This window comes from Myxocyprinus asiaticus, chromosome 24 (genome assembly GCF_019703515.2).
Source record: "Myxocyprinus asiaticus isolate MX2 ecotype Aquarium Trade chromosome 24, UBuf_Myxa_2, whole genome shotgun sequence".
Lineage (NCBI taxonomy): Eukaryota > Metazoa > Chordata > Actinopteri > Cypriniformes > Catostomidae > Myxocyprinus > Myxocyprinus asiaticus.
The window spans coordinates 11390410-11407633 of record NC_059367.1 but is presented as its reverse complement, the minus strand read 5'-3'; the positions used below and the strand labels follow the sequence as shown (position 1 = coordinate 11407633).

Here is a 17224-nt window from a genome sequence, read left to right as displayed (position 1 = left end):
CAGAAATACCTTGCTTGCACATCTGTAGCAGCTGGGTATGAGAGTCAATTGGAAAAAGTGTACTATACCAGCTCAAAGAATCTAGTTTCTCAGAATGGAAATAGATTTGAGCACAATGCGAGCACCTCTGGTGGACGTGCGCATCCACTCTATTATCCGCACTTGCAAGTTTCAAGTTGGGGGGAAAATGGATCCTGAAATAATTTCAGAAAGCTCTCGGGTTGACGGTCGCCTCAATAGCAGCCACACCATTGGGTTTACTGCACATGAGACACCTTCAGTGCGGGGTCAGTGCGAGAGTGCCATGGGATGCATGGAGCCACGGTAAATTATGCCAGCTGGTGACACGCTGCTGTTGGCCGCGCTCACAGTGAGAGGAAACTGCGGTTTATCAAGCAGGCATCATGGTGACCAGACAAAATGTGGCCACCACAGACACATCCAACACTGGCTGTGGAGCCCTGTGCAATAGGCATCCAGCTTTCGTCACTTGCAGAGGTGAAAAGCTGAAATGACACATAAATTGCCTTAAATCCATGGCAGTATTTCTGGCTCTGAGAGCCTTTCAAAGATGAATTGTTGCTCACAGTGCTTGACACCATCGGAGAAGCCAGAGCCCCCTCTACCAGGCGCCTGTATATGCTAAAGTGGCGAGTCTTCTCAGAAAGGTGTGCATCACGGAACGAAAACCCAGCAGACTGCTAGGTGAACGTGATGCTTCACTTTCTTCAAGAGCGATTGATGCAGTTTTATCCACATCAACGCTGAAGGTGTATGTTGTGGCTATTGCGGTGATTGTGCCCCAGTTAAAGGGATTTCATTAAGCAAGCATGATCTTGTTAAAAAATTCCTACAGGAGTGAGGTGTATCAGATTTACCAGTTACAGTCCCAGTGCAGAAGCTGTCCTTGGTGCTGAAAAGCTCTACACGGCTCTCCATTTGAAGCCACTGGAAACAGCAGAACTACATGTTCTCTTGTTTAAAACTGCTTTATTATTGGCTCACACTCCAGTAAAATGGGTGGGTCATAGATGGTATTAAGATGAATCACAGGGCTTGGAATGCCCTGAGGGGATTAAAGCTCACTCCACAAGAGGCATGTCTTCCTTTTGGGCATGGGAAAAGGTTTGCCATTGTCAGACACCTACCAAGCAGCAGGATGAGCTTTCCTGAACACATTACTAGATTTTACAATCTATATGTTTCCTCCCTGTCTTCACAGGTGATCTTGGTGAAGGGAATTTGAGCTCTCATCATAATGAGTAGCACTGAAGCAATTGCCTTGAAACATGACAGTTGTTGGTTACAACTTTTATGTTTTAAGTTTCATTCTGAACCAAATAGAAGAGTATTATCCGTTGGGTAAAAACCACTTCTCACTGGTTATGCAGTATAATTACTCCACTTATGGCATAAAACTCGTTTGATATATTCCCCGGAATGCTTAGATACAAAAGGGAAGGATTGCTAAAGATTGACTGTAAACGATATCAGTAATCATATATATATGGGACAGTGGGTCCCCAAGTATGTTTTATCTGCCTCACCTACCTGACGTGTGTTATATGGAAAAGATTGGATAAACCTTGTCTATGGCAGTGTCACTAGGTGTCACTCACTGTCTAGGACTCTTCCCACCCAGGTGGGGAAGCAGGCTGTCTATGAGCTTGCTACCACATGATGGTGCGCAAGAGCAGCCATATCAGTATTATGGCATTATTTTTTAGGGACCTCTAATCGTCATTTGACGTAAGTAATGTCGAGAGACCGACTTGAAAGTGAACATCTAGGTTACTGAAACATAACCCAGGTTCCCTGAAAGGAGGGTACGAGACGTTACCTATTCCTGCCACGATACTGATTACTGCTGAAAAGTTGCTTGAAATCCTCTCGCTGCTTCAGACGAAGAAGGTCCTGATGAGCCCATCTTTCTCCTGGCCTTTTATATGCTCACTGAACTTGCAGGTGGGACCTCGAAAGATCAGTCAGAACTGGTGTGATTGAAAACTATTCAGAGAGATTGGGGACTCAGGAGTGACCCCTAGTCATCATTCGACGTAAGTAACATCTCATTCCCTCCTTTCATGGAACTGGGGTTACGTTTCAGTAACCTAGACGTTTTCATTCCTGTGTTTCCTGACATATTGAAGGGCTTGTCCTTTAAAAATAAATAAAATGTTTTTAGTTTAAATATGAATATCTGTTAAAATTATTTTGTAACCATGTTAGAAGTATACATCAATCAGCCACAACATTAAAACCACCTGCCTAATATTGTGTAGGTCCCCATCGTGCCACCAAAACAGTGCCAACCCGCATTTCAGAATAGCATTCTGAGATGCTATTCTTCTCACCACAATTTTACAGAGCGGTTATCTGAGTTACCGTAGACTTTGTCAGCTCGAACCACTCTGGGCATTCTCTGTTGACCCCTCGCATCAACAAGGCATTTCCATCCACAAAACTGCCACTCATTGGATGTTTTTTGTTTTAGCACCATTCAGAGTAAATTCTAGAGACTGTTGTGCGTGAAAATTACAGGAGATCAGCAGTTACAGAAATACTCAAACCAGCCCATCTGGCACCAACAATCATTCCATGGTGCAGTGAGTGGCAGTTCTGCAGATGAAAATGCCTTGTTGATGAGAGAGGACAACGGAGAATGGCCAGACTGACAGAATGGCTACCACTCTGTGCAATTTGTAGTGAGCAGAATATAATCTCAGAATGCACAACACATCGAAACTTGAGGCGGATAGGCTACAACAGCAGAAGAGCACGTTGGGCGCATTATTAGGACCATAGTGTTCCTAATAAAGTGCTTATTGAGTGTAAACTGTATGTATTTGGCCACAAGCAAACACACATTGACAAAAAGCTACAAAACTCCAGTTTCGTTTTCATAGGATGTTTAAGCATTTCATGCACCCAGCTTTAATAATCATATGCAGCTGTGCTACAGTCAACATTAAGAGTTTTCTCCTTACCTTCATCATGAGCACGATGGTGTTGAGAGCAATCATCGTCAGCACGGTGTACTCAAACAAGGGTGACACAACAAAGTGCCACAGCCGGTACTGTAAGGTTTGTCTGTTCTGGGGCATGTAGCGGGTCAGAGGCTTGGCACTGATGGCAAAGTCGATACAAGCCCTCTAAGAAAAAAAAAATACAGTAAGACAGGGGCAGTTTCTATGACTCTGGCATTCTGCCTGAACAAAGTACATTTACAAATAACCACACATTAAATTAGCATGTAATTGTCAAAAGTAAAGCACAAGCACTTCTGTTAAGAATTCAAGTTACTATGGGCCTATTCAAAAATGTTGTGAGCTTCCTCCAGAGGCAGCATTTTTAGGGATCATAGGTGCGCTCGTGATGCGAACGCTATACCAAAATGTAGGTATCTTAATTATGCTGCCTTCCAAGATATCTAGTTTAGGCAAACTTCTAAAGGTAGCATCGTATGTACAGTACTGTGCAAAAGTTTTAGGCACTTGTGAAAAATGTTGCATAGTAAGGATTTCTTCAAAATAGTGCCATAATTAGTTTTCATTTTTCAATTAACATCATCCAAAATCTAGTAAACATAAAAAAAATCTAAATCAATATTTGGTGTGACCAACTCTGCCTTCAAAACAGCACCAATTCTCATAGGGACACCTGGACACAGTTTTTCTTGGTTGTTGGCAGATAGGATGTTCCAAGCTTCATGAAGAATTTGCCACAGTTCTTCTATATATTTAGGCTGTCTCAATTGCTTCTGTCTCTTCGTGTAATCCCAGTCTGACACGATGTTCAGTGGGGGGGCTCTGTGGGGATCATGCCATTTGTTGCAGGGCTCCCTGTTCTTCTATTCTATTTTATTCTATTTGCAGAAGGAATGTTTGGGAGTCTAAAATGTATATTACTTATTGACACACTACAGCTAAAGATATAAATAACCATCTAAAGACAAATGTTTTTGTTAAACATCTTATGTGCCTAAGACTTTTGCACAGTACTGTATGCTTCCCCGAGTAGGCAATCCCAGGATGCACTGTAAAGAGCTCGGTGATAATTATCCAAGATGGCAGACAAAGCAGAATAAATTTTCATTAAAAATATATTTATAATCCATTCAATACCTAAAAGTATTGATAAAAGGTGGCTTAAAACAATTTAAAACTCACAATTTTCCCCCAAAAACTGTGTGCTTTGTATATTTGTGCTCATTAGTGTATCATATCATTTCTCTTGCGCCATCTGTATTGAAATCAGTTGCAATTTGAATGACGTGTGGCGTTGCTGCCTATGAAGAGCATTCCAAATAGGTCTCTTATGAGGCCATATTTCAGTTAAGATGCTGCCATTAAAGACAGCTGCCTATGTCAGCATACAGTGAGGTAGCTCACTAAGTTTTGGAACAGACTCTATGACTGTAATAAAAGAGCCAATATGACATTATTGATGATAATCTGGGGTTATAAAAATTTAAAAAAAGGAAAAATCATAAATAGATTGTATTCATTACACTGAAAATATAATGGTTTTATGGTATTTTCTTAAAGGGACAGTTCACCTGAAATGAAAATTCTGTAATAATTTACTCGCAATTATGTTGTTCCAAACCCATATGACTTTCTTATGTAGAATACAAAAGATGTTAGGGCATTATGTTATCCTCAGTCATCATTCAGTTTTTAATGTAAGGGAAAAAAGATGCAATGAAAATGAAAGTGGTGACTAAGCACATACTGCCTACCATCTCACACTGTGTTCCATTAAAAGTAGGAAAATCATATGTGTATGGAACAACATGATGGTGAGTAAATGATGCCAGAATGTTTTTTGGGGTGAACTACTCATTTAAGAAAAATGACAGAGGAGGATCTAGGAAAATTATTTCACTCCACTGTATACTTCACTTACTGTAGCTAGAATGCAAATTTTGGAAAACACTGTAATGTTGACCTTGTCTAATCTCTTAAAAAAAATACAGCCGTATGTATGCATAATTGGTCACCTCGTTTTTCTCAAGACTGCACTCCTCCATCATTTTGTCTCCCTGCTCTTGAAAGGTGATGATGATGAGAGCCACAAATATGTTGACGAAAAAGAAGGGGAACACGACGAAATAAATGATGTAGAAGATGGACATCTCCATCCTGTTGCCCTGGATGGGACCACGGTCCTCCTCGGTCACGTCCACAGAGTGCTGCAGAACTCTACAATGCCGAACAAGGGTCTGTTTATAGCCAGCACTATACACTTTGATGACTATTACATCGATCAATGCTTTACTTATGTATTAAACTATTTTTATTGTATGTATTATAACCAATCATCTGAGATTTGTTTTTTGTTTTTGGTTTAACTACAGCTTTAAGAGTTTTACCACATACATTTTTTTAATAAAAATAAACAATTCACATCCAAGTTTCCTTTATAAAATTAAAAAAGTGCAACTAAATATACAAACTAAAGCATGTGACAGTAAAGCCTTAAGTGTGAGTTACCACATATGCAAATATCACACAGCTTAATAAAAAAAAAAAAAAAGGTGTCTATAAGAATGTTAATCTTATTTAGGCATTAATAAGTCTGTCAAAATAATACAGTGTGAAATCAAGTTGCATAAAACTGCAGAGAGTTCTGAACCAAAGTTTGCTCTTACTGCGGCCAGCCTTCCCCAGTGGACACAGTAAAGAGAGTGAGCAGGGCCCAGATAACGTTATCATAGTGGAAATCATGTCTCTTCCACTCTCGCTTCTCTTTTTTCTTCTCTTTGTCATAGTCAATGTAGTAGCCTCTACAAAACATTCAGAATAAACGGGTAATCATTTTTCATTTTCTGGCTGAATCTCATAAAAGCATGTCTTTTGAGGAAATAAAGGACTTAGCAGCTAAATACTCATTTTTACCATCATGCTAATAATTTATACTGTATAATTAATTAACACCTACTTGCACTCTTGCTCTGTGTCCTTGGAACTGTCAGTACAATAGTAAAATTTCCCTTTAAATAGCTGCACAGCGATGACGGCAAATATGAACATAAAGAGCTCGTAGACAATGAGGATGTTGAAGACATTCTTCAGTGATGTGACCACACAGTCAAACACTGCCTGCAAATCATTGAGAGAAGTGTAAAAATTCTGAAAGAACATAAAAACCTTCACCTGCTTTATGGCAGAACTGGTGTTACATTAGCATTATATGTGACACTTTGTGACTATTCTTTAATTATATTATTAATATATGGTTTCAGGTATTTTTGTGACGGTCAGTACAAATGGTAATGGTAAAAAAAAAGCTGTCATCTCCCAACCGAGTTATTTGCAACACTCTAATGAGATCTGTTCCACTTTATTTTCCTTGGAGACAGAAGAGCACTTGTCCTTCTGTCTCCTAAATCTGTCTCTCACACTTTTTCACTTTGCCACTTTTTTCCACACATCACTCTCTCTCTCTTTCTCACCATCTCTTACACCATTTCTCTCTTGTTTTTACATAAACAGACACACGTAGACACAAACTTTTTGTTTTACAAATCAACTAACATGCCTTGTTATTTAAAGTCACAATAAAACAAAAGGTGTCTTTACATAGCCAAGTTAAGGCTGCCCTGTGCCTGCTCAAAATTGTAAATACTGTATGTAAAGATGTAATGCTGCATAAAAGCCAGACAAAATTAGGCTTGCTCTTCATATTTCTATATTAATAACTTTATATTTAAAACATTAATATCATAATATTATTTATGCAATTGTAATTGCTCTGTAACTGCATTTATGCCACCTCTGAGCAGCATTAAACAGTCTGTGTAAATACACCTTTCTTGGTATACAGGTGCATCTCAATAAATTAGAATGTCGTGGAAAAGTTCATTTATTTCAGAAATTCAACTCAAATTGTGAAACTCGTGTATTAAATAAATTCAATGCACACAGACTGAAGTAGTTTAAGTCTTTGGTTCTTTTAATTGTGATGATTTTGGCTCACATTTAACAAAAACCCACCAATTCACTATCTCAAAAAATTAGAATATGGTGACATGCCAATCAGCTAATCAACTCAAAACACCTGCAAAGGTTTCCTGAGCCTTCAAAATGGTCTCTCAGTTTGGTTCACTAGGCTACACAATCATGGGGAAGACTGCTGATCTGACAGTTGTCCAGAAGACAATCACTGACACCCTTCACAAGGAGGGTAAGCCACAAACATTCATTGCCAAAGAAGCTGGCTGTTCACAGAGTGCTGTATCCAAGCATGTTAACAGAAAGTTGAGTGGAAGAAAAAAGTGTGGAAGAAAAAGATGCACAACCAACCGAGAGAACCGCAGCCTTATGAGGATTGTCAAGCAAAATCGATTCAAGAATTTGGGTGAACTTCACAAGGAATGGACTGAGGCTGGGGTCAAGGCATCAAGAGCCACCACACACAGACATGTCAAGAAATTTGGCTACAGTTGTCGTATTCCTCTTGTTAAGCCACTCCTGAACCACAGACAACGTCAGAGGCATCTTACCTGGGCTAAGGAGAAGAAGAACTGGACTGTTGCCCAGTGGTCCAAAGTCCTCTTTTCAGATGAGAGCAAGTTTTGTATTTCATTTGGAAACCAAGGTCCTAGAGTCTGGAGGAAGGGTGGAGAAGCTCATAGCCCAAGTTGCTTGAAGTCCAGTGTTAAGTTTCCACAGTCTGTGATGATTTGGGGTGCAATGTCATCTGCTGGTGTTGGTCCATTGTGTTTTTTGAAAACCAAAGTCACTGCACCCGTTTACCAAGAAATTTTGGAGCACTTCATGCTTCCTTCTGCTGACCAGCTTTTTAAAGATGCTGATTTCATTTTCCAGCAGGATTTGGCACCTGCCCACACTGCCAAAAGCACCAAAAGTTGGTTAAATGACCATGGTGTTGGTGTGCTTGACTGGCCAGCAAACTCAGCAGACCTGAACCCCATAGAGAATCTATGGGGTATTGTCAAGAGGAAAATGAGAAACAAGAGACCAAAAAATGCAGATGAGCTGAAGGCCACTGTCAAAGAAACCTGGGCTTCCATACCACCTCTGCAGTGCCACAAACTGATCACCTCCATGCCACGCCAAATTGAGGCAGTAATTAAAGCAAAAGGAGCCCCTACCAAGTATTGAGTAAATATACAGTAAATGAACATACTTTCCAGAAGGCCAACAATTCACTAAAAATGTTTTTTTATTGGTCTTATGATGTATTCTAATTTTTTGAGATAGTGAATTGGTGGGTTTTTGTTAAATGTGAGCCAAAATCATCACATTTAAAAGAACCAAAGACTTAAACTACTTCAGTCTGTGTGCATTGAATTTATTTAATACATGAGTTTCACAATTTGAGTTGAATTACTGAAATAAATGAACTTTTCCACGACATTCTAATTTATTGAGATGCACCTGTATATTCCACTTCAGATGCAGCTTCTGTGCCACCTTTGCAGTGTAAAGATAGCAAAATACATCTTAATAAAAAAACATTTAAAAAAAATAGACAAAAATTTTAGTATTGTCTTTGACACTGTCAAGGTTATGAGGTTATGAAACTTGGTTAAACTGTAATTGATTTTGCCTCTAAAATATTACATTTTGATGATAGATAGATAAAGAAAAGAAAGAAAGAAAGGAAGGTATGAATGACAGCGAGAACTACACTGGTATGCTGAGATTATCCAATTATACCTGAGGGCATGTACATATAGAAGTCTTAAATTTACAGAAGCAAACATAGCCTGTTTAATTCTAAGGGTCAATGAGAGGGTAAACAATGGTAATCTAAAACAAATTTCTGTTTTTAGTGCAAAAAACCCTTAAAAAAATAAATGTGGATTTAAAGCCACAAATGAGTAGAATATGCAACCATATTTACAAATATGGCTTTATATTTTTTAATGTTTTTAAATGGATACATATGGTCAGTGATATACACATTTTATATTCATATACCTTGAGTTTGGGAAGTCTTTTAATAGTCTTGAGAGGACGCAGCACTCTAAGCACACGCAGTGATTTTATGGTTTTAATGTCACGTCCTGTGTTACTCCTGGATAAAATAAAAACATGTATTACTAAACACAGGTTAAAGACCTTTGTTTCATATTTCCCGAACACACAGACACACATTATCACATGGCAGTCGCACAAAATCACAAGAGAGTGTTTTTACCCCATCACATTCCTGCCAGATGCCGTGAGCCACAAGAAAATCAACAGAGAAACAAATGAGAAACAGACAGTCTTTCTGAACCCGAGATCTTCTCAATGAAGACAAATGCTTTACATTCACAACAGAGAAAAGAGAGCATCCACTAACAGCAATATATGTCAACAATTTGAAATGTCTGAATGTTTTACCTCACATAACCCATGGCATAGTCACATGTCATTAGTGGAATTTGTATATTAATAACAAAACATTTGTGTAATCCAGCTAAAACAGCTCAATCAGAATGTTTCAGATTCACCAACAGTATGAACAGTACGTTGGCTAAACTGACAGTGAAATCTGATACTTTTTTAGCTTAAATGTAAATGAACTTGGGCTTAAAGCTCCTGTTTTATTTCTGTACACAAAACAACACTTGCTTTGTCTGCATTTACTAATGCACCTGTTGATTTATTTGACTCACGTGAGAGCAAAGGCCACCAGAGCTCCCACCACAACTATGAAGTCTAGAATGTTCCACAGGTCACGGAAATAGGAGCCGTCATGCAAGACCAAACCCTGCTCAATCATCTAAGAAAAACACACAAATGGAGTCCAGTTATCAGTATTTTTCTGCGTTTCTAAACATCTAAGATTTCTTTCATGAGCTGGTAACAGCAAGTTTAACATCTCTTTATTAGATAATACAGGAAAAAGCAATTCTGTTGAGCCAAGCAGAAAATTACCAGGGTATTAAAATCATGTTCGTAGACCCTGCTATCCAAATGATAATAAAAATGACAAATAATTAGCATAAATAATTAGTGCAACTGCATGTTATATGGACCCAGGTATAAAACGTCGCAGATGCTATTTGCACCCCAGTGGAAACAATAACATACACTATTTGCATTTTGTGTAGTAACATATAATGTTGAAACTAATAAAAATGTTAAAAAGTTTTGACATTCTCATAGTTTCTCATGATCTAAAAAAAAAAAAAAAAAAAAAGAAAACCTTTGATCTAAAGGCTTATGCCTGAACAATTTAAGTTAGTTTAGTAGACAAATAAAAATTACATTAGTTTACATAAACTTTACTATTTACAGCAACTTTACTGTTCATCTAAAATGCAATAATAATACAAATGTTTGAGTGGCAGTACATATTTCTCCAGGCTCCACATGTCCAAAATGAAAGCATTTTTTTGTACCTTTGTCTGGCTCCATTAGACTACTGGGGTCCAAATAGTATTTGTATTAATTTTTGTGTTTCTTCTTTTGCTTTTGATTCTTTTTTTTCCCATTCTCCTTTCTCTGTTGTGCTTATATCTCACTGTATGCATCTGTCATCATTACAGTGTGAACTGAGCCTTTATTCAGGAACATACAGGAAACAAAACCCCCCAGAATAAGGAAACTCACTAACCTTGATTATCATTTCAAATGTGAAGACACCAGTGAATACATAATCGAAATAGCGGAGCACCTATTGAGCATAAAGCACAGATAAAAAACAGAATTAGTACTTTGGCACTGGCAAACAGGCATAGTGAGACAGCATGCCTGAGATTTAGATATTAGCGTTGTCTGTCATTGATTGCAAAATTTTAACATGTGAGACAGGCAGAATGTAGCTATTCTCATGATACTCATGATAGATGTACTGATGACATCACAGTAGTGATATCACTCACACTGTATGGAGAGTGATGTATCTTAGTTTGTGATGTAGAGGTTCCCTGTCTGTCACTCACTCGACATCGTGTCGATGTAGTGACACTAGGGTTTCACTCTTGAGAGCCCCAATCACCTTTGCTTTATTCAGAAAAGGCCAATGAAAATTGGCAAGTAGAATTTGCATGCCACTCTCCTCCCCTGACATACGGGTATAAAAGTAGATGGCGTGCACCATTCATTCAGACTTGTTCTTCGGAGCCGAGCGCATGTGTGTTTGTCCTGTCACCTTATTCCTTGCTGCTGGAATTTACGGTGCATATCAGTGGTTGCCCTCGCATGGTCGAGTGTTGTGCTTCCCCTGGGCGCTTCGGCGGCTGAATCCACAGGTGTTAAAAGAGTATATTCCAAAAGAGTATATTTTCTCTAAAAGAGCGCACACAAACGATTGCCATCTTTTTAAAGATGTCCTTTCGCCTTTATGTTACTGGGTGTGGCCGTTATCTCTCCCCACTGGATGGCCATGAGATCTGTCTCGAGTGCTTGGGTCGCCAGCACGCCAAGGCAGCTTTTGTGGATGGGTCAAGTTCTCACTGCGAGAACATACCAATGAGAACTTTGCAGTCACGGCTCTCTTCCTTCTTTGTGAAGCAGACAGCCACCATGGCTGCTTCCCGACCTGGTCCGTCCAGCGTTGAAACTCAGGCGGCTGCATTGGTGAGTGCCGCGGGCGATCTGGATGTGGATATGGGAGCATTTATGGCAGCTCAATCCCCACAAGCTCATTCTACCCGGTAGAGTTCACGAGCGAGTTAGGAGGTCTGCCTCAGGGCAGATTTAATATCTTGTTCAGGGCTCTACGACGAGGATGAGTTATTGGTTGCAGCATCGGAGGGTGGGCTTCTGCTTTTGGAAGAGGACGAATCTTCTGAGCTCCCACTCTCGGGCGGTAGAGCTCAGGATGAGGCGGACACTGAGTTGGCAGCCGTGCTTGCCCGGGTGGCCACGAACATCGGGCTGGAGTGAAAACCTCCACCCTGCCCTAAGCGTTCGCGGCTAGATTATTGGTTTCTGGGCTCAGAGCGCAACTCACAGCCTTTCTCTGCCCGTACACACTTCGCCGGCTCATCCACCCTAACTACCCTCAACGGCGGAGCGGCTAAGTGTTATGTCAAGCTTCAACAGGTAGAGCGCGCCATCGCGGTGCATTTATGCCCGCAGGGTGCAGCCACCTGGAGGAACCGACCAAGGCTCCCTTCCAAGGCGTGTAAGTTTCCTTCGTCACTCGTGGCGAAGGCTTACAACTCCGCGGGTCAGGCCGCTTCCACCCTGCATGCCATGGCCATCTGCAGGTCCACCAGGCTAAGGTGCTCAAAGATCTGCACGAGTGTAGGACTGATCCAGGGCTTATGCAGGAACTGTGCACCACGACCAACCTCGCTCTACGGGCAAAGAAATTCACGGTGTGTGCCCTGGGCCACACTATGTCCACCTTGGTGGTCCAAAAGCGGCACCTGTGGCTCAACCTTGCGGATGTGCGTGACGCCGAGAAAGTCCGCTTTCTCGATGCACCCATCTCCCAAGGTGGGCTCTTTGGTGACACTGTCGAGGATTTTGCCCACCAGTTCTCGATGGTGAAGAAGCAGATGGAGGCCATCAAACACATCCTGCAGCGGCGCGGCTCGGCCGCCTATAGGCCTCCGAAGTCCCACGCCCCATCTGCCTCTCTCCAGGGCCGTCCTCCTGCAGTGCCGGCCCCAGCTCCCCCACCATTGGAGCCCGTACACCGGTCTTTGAGAAGCGGATCCTCCCGCAGGAAGATGGCACCGCCTGCCCTCCAGCCGGCTGCCAAGAACCCCGGATGGGCTTCAAGGTGGTCCTGAGACGAGCGACCCTGGGATGAGGCAGCGCTCATTGACAACTCTGACCCAGGTGTGCGCACGGGCCCCACTCCCGCCCCTGGGTCAGCATGACATGGGTATCCCAACACCGCCAGATGCCTTCTGGGTTCAGGCACCCAAATTTTCAATAAAAGAACAGTTACCTCATTCCCTGGGTCATTCTCCAATGCTCAGCCCCTCCAGCCCTTGCACCCGTGACGGCCAGGTGCTGAAAGTCTTTCCAGTCAGTGAGTATCTCGCGTTCCCTTGTTTTCTGTCGAAAGAAAGCCGGCAAACAGGTAAGTACGGTGATTCTTGGGGCCACTTGCCTGCCCCAGCCACCGGTCTCCGTTGCGGGCTCACGGAGCAGCACGTCTCCCCTGGACGATCCTCCCAGTGGGGCATCTGCTCTGCCCTACCATGAACCATTCAATCATCCCCCTGGTGCCATTAGCGCAAAGGCTAGAAGCCTGATTAGCGTTTTCCAGCCTGTCGCGATGGCTCATCAGGACGATCCGTCTTGGCTACGCGATCCACCGCTGTGCGAGGCGAGGATGCCTCAGTCCTTCGGCTGGAGGTCGCCACCCTTCTGGCAAAGGGAGTGATAGAACACATCCCCTTAGCCGAGTCGCACAAGGGCTTTTACAGCCCTTATTTTATCATGCCCAAGAGAGTGGGTGGGTTGCACCCAATCCTGGATCTGCATGCCTTGAACAGAGCCTTACACAGGCTTCCATTCAAGATGTTGTCTGTATGACATCAGGATTGGTATCGCGGCCATTGACCTGAAGGACACATACTGTCACATATAAATCCTTCCTCGACACAGACCCTTTTTTCGGTTTGCCTCCCTTTCGGTCTGTCCCTGTCTCCTTGCGTCTTTACCAAGGTCACAGAGGCTGCCCTGTGACTATCACGCCTCGGTGCCGTCAAACTTTCAGTCCTTGGTCAGACCTGACATTTCTGTGGGCAGGGGTTCCCTTAGAGCAGGTCTCGAGGTGCATCGTCATCACGACAGATGCCTCGAATTTGGGCTGGGGCGCTATGTGCAACGGGAAGGCTGTATCGGGGCTCTGGACAGGGCCCCACCTGCAATGGCACATAAGCTGCCTAGAGTTGCTGGCAGTATCGCTGGCCCTGCGGAGGCTTCAGCCGTTAATTCAGGGCAAGCACGTGTTGATCCGGACGGAAAACACAGCGACTGTGGCATACATAAACTACCAGGGCGGGGTACGCTCATGTTGCATGTCGCAACTTGCCCGCCGCCTCCTCCTTTGGAGTCAGCAGACGCTGAAGTCTCTGCGAGCCACTCACCTCCTGGGTGTCCTAAACCATTCAGCGGACGCACTCTCAAGGCAGGTAATGCTCTGCGGAGAGTGGAGACTCCACCCCCACGCAGTCCAGCTGATTTGGGAGAGATTCGGAGAGGTGCAGATGGACCTGTTCGCCTCCCGAGAGTCCTCTCACTGCCCCCTTTGGTACTCCCTGTCCGAGGCTCCCCTCGGCACGGATGCCTTGGTGCACAGCTGGCCTCGGTGGCTGTGCAAGTACGCGTTTCCCCCAGTGAGCCTCATTGCACAGATGTTGTGCAAAGTCAGGGAGGACTGGCAACAAGTCCTGATGGTTGTGCCATACTGGTCCAACCGGACTTGGTTTTCAGACCTGATGCTCCTGGCAGTAGCCCCTCCCTGGCACATTCCCCTGAGGCAGGACCTTCTCACTCAGGGGCAGGGCATGCTCCGGCACCCACGGCCAGACCTCTGGAATCTCCACGTCTGGCTCCTGGACGGGACGCGGAGGACCTAGCAGGCCTTCCACCAGTGGTGGTAAACATGATCCCTCAAGCCAGAGCCCCCTCCACGAGGTGGCTGTATGCTTTGAAGTGGCATCTCTTTGCGAATTGGTGTTCTTCCCACGGGGAAGATCCATGGAGATGTGCAGTCGGGTCTGTGTTGTCCTTTCTACAAGAGGGACTGGAGGTGTCCCTCTTGTCTACCCTGAAGATGTACATGGCTGCTATTGCAGCATATCACGATACACTGGATGGGAGACCCTCTCGACAGCACGACCTGATCACCAGGTTCCTCAAAGGCGTGAGGAGATTGAATCCCCCTAGACCATGCCTGATTCCCTCTTGGGATCTCTCTGTGGTCTTACTTGCCTTACAGAGAGCCCCCTTTGAGCCCCTGGAGCAGGCCAAGCTCAGCACTTTGTCCCTGAAGACCGCCCTCCTGATGGCGCTCACTTCTATCAAGAGAGTGGGGGACCTGCAGGCTCTTTCTGTCACCAGCGAATGCCTGGTATTCGGGCCAGCACACTCTCACATGATGTTGAGACCCAGCCCGGTTACATGCCCAAAGTTCCCACCACTCCCTTCCGGGATCAGGTTGTGAATCTGCAAGCACTCCCTTCAGAGGAGGAAGACCCGGCCTTGTCATTGCTGTGTTCAGTTCATGTCCTGCGCATCTATCTGGACCACACACAGAACTTTAGAGGCTCGGAGCAGCTCTTTGTCTGCTTTGGAGGGCAGCAGAAGGGGAAAGCTGTCTCCAAACAGAGGTTGTTTCATTGGACTGTGGATGCCATTTCTCTGGCTTACCAATCACAAGAACTGCCGTGCCCTTTGGGAATCCGGGCACACTCCACCAGAGGTGTTGCATCCTCCTGGGCACTGGTAAGGGGCGCCTCTCTAGCAGACATACGCAGAGCAGCGGGTTGGGCTACAACCAATACCTTTGCGAGGTTCTACAACCTGCACATAGAACTGGTTTTAACTCGAGTGTTACGGGGTAACAACAGGTAGGCCGGGCGGCCGGTCGGGTGTATCGTTTGCATTGTGCCTTTCCCCTCTTGAGGTGATAATGTGCGCTATCTTGTCCACAACAGTTCCCTGTAACTGGTGAACACTGGACACCTCTTTAATTCCTTAAGCACTATTAGGTGGCGAACTCAGTGGAGGAGTGACGCCCCCAGGCCCAGTACTCATGGTATGCCCCTTTTCAGATGAGCCTGTGACCTTGGCTCAGTGCTCCATATGTGGTGATTCCCCCCTTGGTAATCCCGTATGATGCATTTCCACTGTTCGGTTTCCCCTCAGGTGAACCCTGTGTCTCCCCTCATCAGAGCTCTGCTCTGCTTCGGCCACTGTTGCTGTGTACCCTCTCCGTAGATAGGGTCCTCCCCAGTGGCATCATTCCATATGTGAACTTCCCCGTCGGTAAGTCCACGTGAGGTATTCTCCACATGTTAACCTCCCTCCAGTAGGATGTGGTCTCCGCAGTGCTCTCCCTCCTGGAGTGGGAAGAGCACTTCCCCAGCGCTATTCTAGCAGGTGCTCAGCGGGAAATTACTTAATACAAAAATCAGGAAAGGCCACTGCCTGTAGCTTCCTCGGGTAAGTGCCTCCTCCCATCTTTGTTGGGACCCGGGATACGCCTTACCTAACTTGCTGGAAGGTCACGACGTGGTCGGGTGCACGCTGAGAGGCACCCGGCAGTCTGTCCGTGTCTGCTCCTCCGTACCTCGCGACATGGTTCAGCGCCTGCGGTGTTTCGTATAGGAACCCCTAATGTCACTACATGACACAACGTCGAGTGAGTGACAGACAGGGAATGTCTTGGTTACTGGTGTAACCTCTGTTCCCTGATGGAGGGAACGAGACGTTGTGTCCCTCCTGCCACAGCGCTGAACTGACCACTGACATGGCCAGGACTCTCTCTCGGCTCCTCAGCACAACTCTGAATGAGTGATGCACGACATCTCCTTTTATATCCGTATGTCCGGAGCGGAGAGTGGCATGCAAATTCCACTCACCAATTTTCATTGGCCTTTTCTGAATAAAGCAAAGGTGATTGGGGCTCTCAAGAGCGAACCCCTAGTGTCACTACATCGACACAACATCTCGTTCCCTCCATCAGAGAACAGAGGTTACACCAGTAACCAAGACATTTCTTGCCATTCTTTGAATCTACCGTATAATTAATATAATTCATTTACATGCATAGAAGATCTCACCAACTCTTACTGAAAGAGTTTTAGCCTGTAATTAGCTGTGGTGTTTTATACAGCTGGCGCACTGGCACTAGGGAAATTTAAAACCTGAAAAAAATATCTCATTCTATTAGCTTGCAAACAGTGCCAGACACTTTATGACCCCCAGGGAACAATATCATCAGGACCAAAGGAATTCAAACACGCCTGGATCCTAATTATTTTGCCTGTCTGTTTGATTTTTTGCCAAAAAGTTGGAAATAAATTCCACCATTTCTTCCAGATTTTACTTTTGTAGTGATATTAGATAATTCTGTGCGAATCCATGGTGAACATCTCAAAATTAAGAGAAAAAACACAAGTTGTGATGCCAGTGTTTGACATAAGATTGTGCTACTATCAAAACATATAGTAATATATAAGTATATAAGTAATCTATACTATTATATTTCTGAGGTTCATTATCATGCAATATCCTTTAAGTATTTCATTATGAATGCAGTGGGTAAATTAACTATGGTGAAGATA

At 43.9% G+C, this 17224-nt stretch overlaps 1 protein-coding gene across 1 annotated transcript in view; it reads right to left on the bottom strand.

Annotated features, from left to right (window-relative positions):
* The window catches only part of LOC127414712 (probable voltage-dependent R-type calcium channel subunit alpha-1E), a 229162-nt gene that overhangs the window by 34718 nt on the left and 177220 nt on the right, over positions 1 to 17224 (bottom strand). Inside the window, exons 24-31 of the mRNA XM_051652917.1 lie at positions 10579 to 10638; positions 9635 to 9741; positions 9172 to 9183; positions 8952 to 9048; positions 5944 to 6104; positions 5654 to 5788; positions 5003 to 5204; positions 2988 to 3152 (exon numbers count right to left, since the gene is read on the bottom strand). Coding sequence (XP_051508877.1) covers positions 2988 to 3152; positions 5003 to 5204; positions 5654 to 5788; positions 5944 to 6104; positions 8952 to 9048; positions 9172 to 9183; positions 9635 to 9741; positions 10579 to 10638 — 939 coding nt within the window. The remainder of the gene's footprint in view (positions 1 to 2987; positions 3153 to 5002; positions 5205 to 5653; positions 5789 to 5943; positions 6105 to 8951; positions 9049 to 9171; positions 9184 to 9634; positions 9742 to 10578; positions 10639 to 17224) is intronic.